The sequence below is a fragment of the Gallinula chloropus genome, assembly GCF_964237585.1.
Source record: "Gallinula chloropus genome assembly, chromosome: 10".
NCBI lineage: Eukaryota > Metazoa > Chordata > Aves > Gruiformes > Rallidae > Gallinula > Gallinula chloropus.
The window spans coordinates 19091879-19102592 of NC_140095.1; the positions used below are offsets into that span (position 1 = coordinate 19091879).

At 49.5% G+C, this 10714-nt stretch overlaps 1 protein-coding gene across 1 annotated transcript; it reads left to right on the forward strand.

Annotated features, from left to right (window-relative positions):
• Positions 1 to 1504: 1504 nt before the first annotated feature.
• On the forward strand, positions 1505 to 9889 carry GRPEL2 (GrpE like 2, mitochondrial; the record flags this gene model as incomplete). Its single annotated transcript, XM_084268508.1, has 4 exons — positions 1505 to 1572; positions 6603 to 6771; positions 7573 to 7654; positions 9534 to 9889. 4 exons carry the CDS (start codon positions 1505 to 1507, stop codon positions 9887 to 9889), a joined length of 675 nt encoding a protein of 224 aa, XP_084124634.1.
• Between the last annotated feature and the right edge of the window lie 825 nt (positions 9890 to 10714).

The window sequence follows — 10714 nt, forward strand, 5'->3', positions numbered from 1 at the left end:
ATTATCCTGTTTTACTTCAGAAATGGGTAAAAAGCCTCTCAAAGTATTACCTCTCCTGCTAAAGAAACAAGGAGCCTGTGCCCACTCTGGGCAGAAATGGAGCTGCACCACCACAGCCTGAGAAAGTACATCACAGACCGGTTTGGGTGGGAAGAGACCTCAAAGCCCACTCAGTCCCACCCCTGCCATGGGCAGGGACACATTCTAGTAGCCCAGGGTGCCCAAAGCCCCATCCAACCTGACCTTGAACCCTGCCAGGGATCCAGGGGCAGCCACAACTGCTCTGGGCACCCTGTACCAGGGCCTCACTGCCCTCACAGGGAAGGATTTCTGCCTAACAGCTAATTTAAACACTCTTCCCATTTAAACCCATTGTCACTGCCCCCCCTCATAGAGTCCCTCCCCACCTTTCATGTAGCCCCCCATGGACACACCCCTCAGTTAAAGGCACACCTGGCCCAGGGTTTGGGGTTTTAATGTTTATTCACCATGAGGTAAGAAACACACGAGGGAACAGTGTGAAGCTGAAACAGGGGAGGTTTAGGCTGGATGTTAGGAAGAGGTTCTGTACTGAGAGGGGGGGGTTGAGCACTGGAACAGGCTCCCCAGGGAAGGGGTCGCAGCTCCAAGACGGGCTGAGCTGATGTTGTGAAAAGCCAAAATCAAAACTCACGAGCCTTGGTGACTATGAAGCAGGTATTCTTTATTGCAGCACAGGGATCACTCCTGATGTGCACACCATGAAGGGACAGTGACACTGGGGAGGGAGGGAATACGCATACTCACAGGGCTTCACATGTTTCCATTATGAGAGCTCATTACCACCCACCTACCCCACCCTGGTAATCCCTTGGTGGGCTTCAAAGACGTTTGAGGTCCACTGACATCATCTACTCCTCTACATTACAGGTCCTTTGGGTGAGCTTTCGCTTTTGCCCGAGCAGGGCCACAGAGCTGGGTCTGCAGACATGGGGCACCTCCTGCTCTTCCTCCTCTTCCTCAGTCCCCTCTCAGAGACAGGGCGTTTCTCCCAAGGCATCACGACACACACCGTGTGCTACCACCGTGGCCCTTCGCCCATCCCTCACGTACTCCTTGCTGACCGACTAGTATTTACCGAGTCCCCCGGCTCAGGGTTCCAGAAGCGCCCGGACGATGCGCTCCGAGCTGCCTGGACCCTGTGGAGCCGGGGGCTGGGCTCGATATATCCCCTCCACCTCAGAGATACCACAGTTCTACAGCCCCACCTCGGGCCAGCCCGCCGGCACAAGCCTCCCTCGGTCTTTACCGAGCAAGGGGTGACACCCGCCCGGCCGTTACCCCGCCCGCCGATCACAGCTGGAGCCCCGGCCCCTCCACGCCCCGCAGCACCGCGCTGCGCGCCACCGCGCTGCCTGCCGGGAGCCGTAGTCCGCGTAGGGGGCTCCTGGGAGCTGTAGTTGGCGGGCGGCGCCGGCGCGTCTCTCCCCGTCGTCAGTCGTTCCGCCCGCCGGTCTGTGGGGTGATGGCTGTTCGCTCTCTGCGGCGCTTCGAGGCCGTCCTCTCTCTCGGCGGCGGGTCGCGGCGCGGCAGGTAGGTGAGGCGGAGTGAGCAGGGCTGCGTTGTCCCCCCTCCCTCAGCCGCGGCGCTCGCCTCTCCTCTCCCCTCCTCTCCTCTCCCCTCCCCTCCCGTGGCGGGCGCGGGGCGAAACGTGGCAGCGCCCCGGGCCCGGCGAGGCGCCGCGGCGGGAGGTGCGGGCCGGGCCGGTGCGGGGTGCCCCGGCGGGCTCTGCTTTACCCCTCGGGAGGGACGCGCTGCCCGCCCTTCCCTCCTCAGCAGGCCTGGAGCAAACCCTAGGCTCCCGGCAAGCACGTTCCCGCCCGGAAAAGTGATGTTTTGAGGCGCAAAATCACTTCGGTTTTGAAGGGGAGGCGTTTGTGCGGTCAGTAAGCCGTGTAGGGACGCTGTTTCCTCCCGTCACTCCTCTCCAGGGGTGATTTTTGTGTCTCTCAGCCGCCTGGACCGTTGATTCGCGAGCCCTGTGCTTAACGTGCTCCTCGGGGTCTTGTCTCTGGCGGGGCTGCAGTGCCTGTGCTGTCGGTGGCTGGGGGAAGAGGGTCTGGTTGCTCCTGCCAGTGTTCAGGTAGAAAGCCAGGGCCCTGCCGTGAGTTTTTTGCCGTTGTGGAGTGTGGGTTATGGAAGGGAAATCGGTCACTGGTGCTTTGGTGTGGGAGCGAAATGGGGGCAGGTGGAATGAAAAACAGTCCCAATGTGTATTAGTGTATCCTGGAGTTTCTCCCTCTGGAAAAAAAACTACCCCAACAAGCAAGCAAAAGGCCGTTTAAATGCAATAAAATGATGCTGCAGCACGTAATAGGAGCGCCTGTGTTTGTGAGTAAATGCAGAGATCTGTGTCTGCAAATCCCTCCCCTTTCACCTTCCTCTGAGGTGTGTGAAAACTCAGCCTCACCTCTGTGCCTGGGGAGGCCGTGGAACAGATCCTCCTGGCAGCGATGCTGGGGCACGGGGAAGACAGGACGGTGTTCAGCCTGGAGAAGAGAAGGGGTTTGAGAACTTATAGCGGCCTTCAGTACCTGAAGGGGCCTAGAAGCAAGCTGGGGAGGGACTTTTTAGAAGGGTGTGTGGTGATAGGATGAGGGGGAATGGTTTAAAATTGGAAGGGGATACATTTAAGTTGGGTACGAGGAAAAGATTCTTTGCTGTGAGGGTGGTGAAGCACTGAAACAGGTTCCTCCAGGGAAGTGGTGGCTGCCTCCTCCCTGACAGCGATCAAGGCTGGGTTGGATGGGGTCTTGAGCAGCCTGATCTAGTGAGAGGTGTCGCTGCCCATGGCAAGGAGTGGGAACCTTTATGGCCCCTTCCAACCCAAACCATTCTGTGATTCTACAAAAACTGCTTTGCCCCTCTCAACGTGTGCACCAAGTTTGAAATGGGTGTCTGATGGCAGCTGAGCAGGCTTCCTTCACGGAGCATCACCAGAACCTGCCATCAGTCTGAAACTCTTCTTTGTATCAAGTTCTCTGGCTGTGCCTGTGTTTTCCCTGTGCTGCTGTGAAGCAGTGGGTGGTAGGGTCCAGACACCTGCACTGTAGTTATCTCAGGGACTTCTTATCTGTAATCTGGGAGCCTCCTGCCCAGTTTATGGCCATCCCGCGGTAAGGTGTGCTGCACAGGCTTGTTCTCCAGTTCCATCAAAGTGGAATCCACGTGGTATTAATTTCTGGTATCACTCCCAGATGAAACAGAGCTCAGTAATTGGGGGTAGTTAGGAGATTTCCTGCTAAAGCACGTGCTCATCAGAGCTGAAACCCTAATGCAGATGCTTCTGTGTGCCTCAAGACTTGCATGCTTTGTCCTGCTGATTTGGGAGGAGGAGGGAGTGTTTAAGGAGAGATAGACTGGGACCCTAGAGCTCAGGAAGAGCACGATGGTCTGGTTGGTTTGGGATGGTTAGAGTGTGAGTATTGTGCCTGTGCTCAAGAAAGAGGTGACAGTATTGTTCTGACCACAGAAACCTGCTCTCAGTCATTCAAATGATAATCTTTAAAGACAACTGGCTTAAACCATATGGATACAGTCAACTTCTCTGCCACAGCTATCTGTTTGTCTTTCTGTGACATCAGTTTGTAAATCTTTTTGTATCACCATCCTGGTTGTATAATCCCTTCACACACTCTGGGACTTCCACGTGTCTATCACTTCAGGATGTGTCAACATCCTCCAGTGGGTTTTCTGCCTATTTTTAGAGCAGTTGTGATCATGACTGTGTCTAGAAGATGGAATGCAGCACAGTGGACAGACCACAAATAGCACTTGTGCTTTTCAGCAGACTCTTTCCTTCATCCTTGAGGAAAAGATACATCGAGCAGCGTTTGAAATTCTGCAGAATAGTCCTTCTCAGGAATTCCCTTTGTAGTCAGTCTGTGGTTCTTGTTTCTCGCCTGCAACTTTTTAAGGCAAGCTTGTCTGAACAGCACGTGATACCGAGTGTTTCCCTACATGGGGGAGTGTTCTGTGGTTTGGTTTCACAAACTGGAGAAAGGGAGTCCATGCAGGCAGCTCTCTGCTTCACGTAGGCAGGTCCCCACTGCTGAGGCATCAGCTCATTCATGCCCCTCTCCTCCTACACACCGAAACACACACACCCATTTGTGTAGTGTAAAGCACTTGCAGAGGGGAATGACTCACTGAGATTTGCTTCTTGGATGCAAAAGAGTTTACTCCTTCCTATAGCCTTTTTTTTTAAGACACAGGAGTCTAACCTGTGAGGTGTCTAGCAAGGCTGCTTTCTCAGCTGCTTTTCAGGTTCTTTGATTCAACTGTAGCACAGCTAATTCCCATCCCCGGAGCTCTTTAAATGACGTGTGAGATGATAGAGGACAAAGCCTGAAGCTGGTGCTTACCAGGAACACATCTTTTATTTACAGATGGAGTTTTGCAGTTGTTTAAGGCTTCGTGGATTGATTTTTGAGAGGCTTGGTGAGGGGGATCCCCTCTCTGTCCCCCACCTCTGGTTTAGTCAGTTTACTCTAACTTTGAAAGTGCTGTGTTAGCCAGTCAACAGAATGAACGTGACAAGCGTCTTAACAATTCTTCAGGGTGCTGTCTTGTGCCCTAAACAGACCTCTCTGCAGCCAGGGATAAAATGTGGAGTTTTCTTCTCTGTTGGCATTCCTGGGCCCCAGAACTGCAGTGGCTGAGCAGCTTTTTGAGAAGGTCCATGTGACTGCTCCTTATCTGGCTCTCTAAAGGTTAGTGTGAGGAATGTCCTATTGCAGGGCCAAGTGTAGCAGAAGCACTTTCAGACTGCTTTTTGGCATGTAATGTATTGAAAAGGAGCTGTGTGACATACAGATCATGGTTTAAGCACCCACTTAATTTAAAAAATGGCACATGCAACTGTCTTCAGGTGGGGAAAAAGAGGTTTGTCAGTGTTGGGGGATGTTTAGCAACCTTTTATTGCAGGTAAAATGAGGGAACACCTGGGCTGCTAGGCAAGGAGTGGTAGCAAGGTGGTCTTTGGGCAGATTTAAATCTCTTAAACTGTGCTTTGGTCACAGAGCTGAGGCAGTCTCAGCCCTAACTGCCACCCAAAGCAGGACACCCCTTCCCTGTATTCTCACCCCCACATCTCACCAGGCTTCACGTGTTTGTCTTCTCTCTTGTACTGGCACTTGTGCTCCCCTGCTCTGTCAGCAAACCTATTCAGGTGCAGAGACATAAAGGTCCCTTTATTTCCTAGGGTTTGTTACTCTGCATGGTTCCAGGACTGGAACAAGAGGAGCAAACCTGTCCTTTCCAGTTGCTGCTGTAAGCTCAGCTTATCTGGGTTGCTGAATACCACTCAGGTCTCATGACCAGTTTGACAGACCCAGAAACAAAAGCTGTGTGCTGCTGTGACACTGCACCCCAGCAATGTAGCTTTTCTGAACAGCAAGAAAGCCTAATGGTGCAGGCCTGGGGATAGGAACTCAGCTACACCGATTTGGGGCCCTAAGTTGGTATCTCTGTGGGGTGTTGAATTTTGCTGTATAAACACAGGAGTTTGGGTCAGTGCCAGTGCAGTGATTTCTGTGCCACTCTGTGTTTCGCTCAGTAGCTGTGTGCTTAATATAGGCAAACCCCTTCTGTTAAAGGGGGTGTTGAAGGTCCTGCTCAGTGGAAGAGCCCAGGTATTCCCCAAAAAACAAGAGACCTTTTTCCTGTTAAGTGTATGGTTAACTGTTTCCTGAATGGTGCTGATTTGGAGGTAAATTGAACTTCCTTCTGCAGGCTGCTCCTGGTGTAGGGTGTGGGAAGGAGGTGGGCTGAGGCTTTGGCAGGAATGGGTCCTGTCTGGGTGGGGAGGGGGTTGTAAAAGCAAGTGATGTAGGAGGGGGAGTGAAAACTCTTTGTTTCGCTCCTGGAGTGCCAGTGGTGGTAGCACAGCTGAAGGGCTTTCTGGGAAAGAACAGAATGAATTGAAAAATATTTTTGAACTCTCTGGCATTGCTGGGTTTGATCATTTTTTGACAAAATCTTTTTTGGGAAGCCTGTGAGATTGTTACATCACAGGACACACTGCTCAGCACCTGGGCGGTGTTTGTAGAGCTGGATGCAAGCCTGTGACTCTAAGGTGGTTTCATCCTTTGATCTGCATGTTGCAGAGTCAGTCCCTAGGATGAGCTCCACCTGGCTGTACCAACAGAAACCACTGACAAGAGTGCTTTTCAGTTGAGAGGTGTATTTAGGAACATTCAGCATTTTTTTTAAGTAACTGTAAAACCAGCTTTATACCACCTGCCTCCTTTTCAAGACTACCTTTCCAAAATGTTTTCTGAAGTTTGTTACCCAGTATGGACCAGTTCTGCTGGGAGGTTGGGAAAAATGCAGCCCACGGCTCTTCAAGGTATGTCAAGGAAGCTGTGTACAGACTCTGTAGTGACATGTGAGCCTAAAAATAAGAAGTTTTCACATCACCCATCTGTGTTTCTGTGCTAGTTGTCAGGTTTTTTTCTGAAAAGAGCTAAAATTTTATATTTTTTAAGTGAGCCTGCTTTTAGTAATGACACTAGAGTTCTTTTTGATCCTGTTGTTTCTCACCTTTCCTTCTTTGTCACTAGTTTGTATTTCAGGACATCCCCGTGTGTTTTCAGCACTGCAGCTCAGCAGAGAAGTACAGGAGATGAGTGTGGCCCAGAGGATCCCCGTGATGAGCCCAAGCATCCCCTGTCTGACTGTGCCTTAGAGCACAAAGCCATCAAATTGGAAGAACAAGTCCGGGATTTAACTGTGAGTATGCCCCCAGCTTTCTCCCTGTGACATGCAGCACTGCTGTGCTGTGGCAGCCTTCAAAGCAGCTGTGCTTTTAAGTGTGAGTGGCTGCACTGTGAAAGGACAGGCTGCCTTCCCCAGCAACACCATCTGTCTAGAGTACCTGGGAACAAGACACTGAGAGTACAATCCTGGCAGGCAAAACTGTGTCTTGGAGGTGGTCTGGTCAGTTCTCTCTCAGCATGGTACAGAGGGAATGGCAGTAGCTTCATCCTGATTAGCATCACGTTGTGTCACACCACATCCAGATCATCCAAGAAGGAAAGTGACAGTGTCACCTCTTTGCTGTGGTGGAAGTGGTGTAGGGATCATGTTGTAGGGATTTACTTTGATGTGACTAAGGAAAGGATTAAATACTGCAGCACTGGGCAGGCAATTCTGGAGATCATCGCCCTGAGTACTACTGCGCTAAGCGATGGATCAGCTGGTTGCAGATCTGTTGCTGAGACCACCAAACTTGCCTGCTGGAGAAAGGAGTGTCTCAATAGCCACAGTGAGTCATGCAGAAAGCAGCAGCCTGACAATGTGGTGCTCAGCTGAGCTGCACCCTGAATGCTTCTGGCCTTCACACGGGTCTTTTGAGGGAGTTGCAGTTGCGCTAATTAATCCGTAGGAATGGGGCTTGGATTTGCATGTAGTGAAAACACAGGAGCCCAACACCTCCTTCTGACATGAAGCAGGCTTTTTTAAAATAGTTTTGAAGGAATTGCCAACTTGTCAGGAAATGTCTGACATCTGCCCTTGCTGCTGTGGTTACAGGAGCGATACCGAAAAGCCCTGGCAGATTCCGAGAATGTCCGGAGGAGAACGCAGAAGTTTGTGGAAGATGCCAAGCTCTTTGGTAAGCAAAGTGAGGCAGAGCTGTGTTTGCCTGCTTGCCATAAAATGGTGTTCAACAGCTTTTCCCTCCCCTCATCCTGTCCCTGTTCATTGTAAGGTCTGGCACAGCGTTTGGCCTGGACTGTTGGTGGTTGGGCTCGTTCACTATTTTTTCTGTATATCCAGCTGTGTCCTGTCAGGTTGATCTTGGTGACTGTTTTATGATGTTTTTCTAATAAAATTGGCCTGGTGCAATTGAGTATAGTTGTAATGATTTGGTTATAAGTTCTTCTGTTTGCTGAGAATTGGCTCTGGCAGGGTGTATTTCATACTCTTAGCTGTGTCATCAGGTTGTGGTTGCCTTGTGACATCCTGCCTAAAACAACGGCTGTCTGTTCCTATATCAGATGTTCTTTAAAACTTTGGTAATAAATATTTTAGCATCAGTGAGGTGAACTGGATATGGAGGGAGGTGAAGGGCAAAGAAACTGGTGCGTGATCATTGCACTCTGCTAGCACCAGGTCTGAGAATGGGAAACTTACTCTCCCCACAAATCTCAGGAGGGTTTTGTTATTTAAGTCCAGTAGCTTTGAAAATACAGCTGCTGTATTATTCTTCCCATTCTGCCCATTGTGCTATAAAATGGCTGTTGAGATCTGGTATAATCAGCAGTGTTGGTTTTGAGAGGGGTTTGTGAGCTATTTGAATCTTATATTATAGGACGCTTCAGATCTGAAGAAGAATTGGGTTCTTTATTGCTGGTGGAGTGAGACATGGGGTTCAGCAGAACATCAAAAGAAACTGATGTGAAAGGTTGTACTGAGGTGGGGGGTCAGTCACTTTTCCCAAGTAACAAGTGACAGCACAAGGAAACAGCCTCAAGTTGTGCCATTGGAGATTTAGACTAGATAGGATATTTCTTCAACAAAAGGATTGTCAGTGATTGGAACAGGTTGCCCAGGGAAGAGATTGAGCTGCCATCCCTAGAGGTGTTAGAAGACATGTAGGTGTGGTGCTCAGGGACATGGTTTAGTGGTGGACCTGGCAATGCTGGGTTTATGGTTAGGCTGGACAACCTGAAAGTCTTTTCTAACCTAAACGATGATACGATTCAATTGGTAGATAATCAGTCCACTTTTGTCGGCTCCTTTGTTCCTGCTTCTTTGTTGGTGCTTCATTCTGTGCATGTTTAAATGTGTGTACAACTGTAGACAGCACCCAGCTATTGTTCCTCTGTTTTCCTAATGTGTCTTTACAGCACGTTGGTTATGTCAGTGTGTGTAACTGGGGGAGCCTGGTTTTCCTGAAAGTGCTGAACACTTCTGGAAACAAAAACAATCAAACCCCATTTTGCTAATGGAAGAGAGTGTGTGACTTTTCATGACCGACCCCAGGACTGTTTTGTCCAGGCCTTCCACGATCATTTTAACTTAGAAATTAAATGGTTGATGTACTTTTCAATGGACATGTATTCTTTTTACTTCCCCCTGTTGTGTTTGTGCCCTGTGTGCATGGGTGTTTCTCTGTGGGACTGTATGAGAGGGTGTGGAACAGTGTCCTAAATAGCAAGTCTTAGTTGCAAGAACTTTTTGGAGTGAAATACTAATGTTCTGCTTTGTCAGGTATAGTATAAATATATGTTGAAACACATAGATATACATTTCCTGCATATATCATGATTAGGGTAGCTTTTAGATTACTGCCCAGCTAAGGATAAAGTTTTGGCTCCAGGACACAGGAGACAATGCCTGTCTGCTCTGACTACAGTAACAGCTCTCATCAATTAGCAGCTTTAAAGATGTTTTTGAGCTGCTGTGACTTTACACCTGCCACAGGTACTGTAGCTCTGCACGTTCTGTAAACTGCCCTTCGCTTACTTCTTGCTTCTTTACGCCTGTAGGGATCCAGAGTTTCTGCAGGGACCTTGTGGAGGTAGCAGACATCTTGGAGAAGACTGCTGAGAGTGCTGCAGAAGAAGCAGAGCCAAGCAATCCGAATCCAACCCTGAAGAAAATCTATGAAGGCCTCTCTCTCCTAGAGGCCAAATTGCAAAGCGTGTTTGCCAAGCACGGCCTGCAGAAGATGAACCCTGTTGGTGGCAAATACGACCCGTATGACCACGAGATAGTCTGCCATGTGCCAGCTGAGGGGATGCAGCCGGGCACGATAGCGCTGGTGACTCAGGATGGCTACAAACTCCACGGCCGCACTATCAGACACGCGCTGGTCGGCGTGGCAGTAGAGTCACAGGAGTGACACGGGCTTCCCCGTTGCCACCTGGGACCTTGCTGAGCTGAGCACCCCTCAGCACTCAGTCACAGCTGCAGCTGCATGTCTTTACTTATTTATTAAGCTAGGTTTGTATTGTGTGTTGGCTTCTTTACAGTGTGTGCGGTCGTGTTGCCATTAATTCTAAGGTACTTGTATATTTAATAATCCTTTTTGGAGTATGTGGAGTAGCTCGAGCAGTCCTGCTATTTGTCAGAAACGTGGCACTGTAGCCCCTTTCTGTGTTGCTCGTTTCTCCAGTAAGTTTTGTATGGGGAAGGGGGGAGGTGCTGGAGAGAAAGGGAAATTCTCTGAGAGCTAAGGAATCTTGTTCCATCTCTGAGACAGACTCCTGCAGTGGCCTTCAGGAAAGTAACTTCTCTGCCTCAGTTTCCATATCTGTATTAAGGGACTATAATAATACTTATTGACCTACCTCACAGGGATGTGGTGAGGTGGTTTTTTTCTTTGCAGAGTACTTGGAAGAGGAAAAGCCCAAAGGGCTGAGTATTATTATAAGGCTGGTTTTGTTGTCTTCCCTCATTCCCAGACCCCTCAGGTGGGAATGATCACTTGAAATGACATTTGGGGGCAGCTTTTTCTCATGTCACTTAAGAAAAACAATCCTAAACTAAGGAAATCTGTCGTACCACAGAGATGTGTTGAATATAGATGAGGTTTTAAAGAGAATTCCATTGTTAGTTCAGACTTTAACATGTTAGTAGTTATTCTCCAGGTAAAACTTCAGCTTGCCTCCTTGTTCCAACAGGTTAAACAAGGAGTAGTGGTTCTTGGTAAAGCCAGAAGACTGTT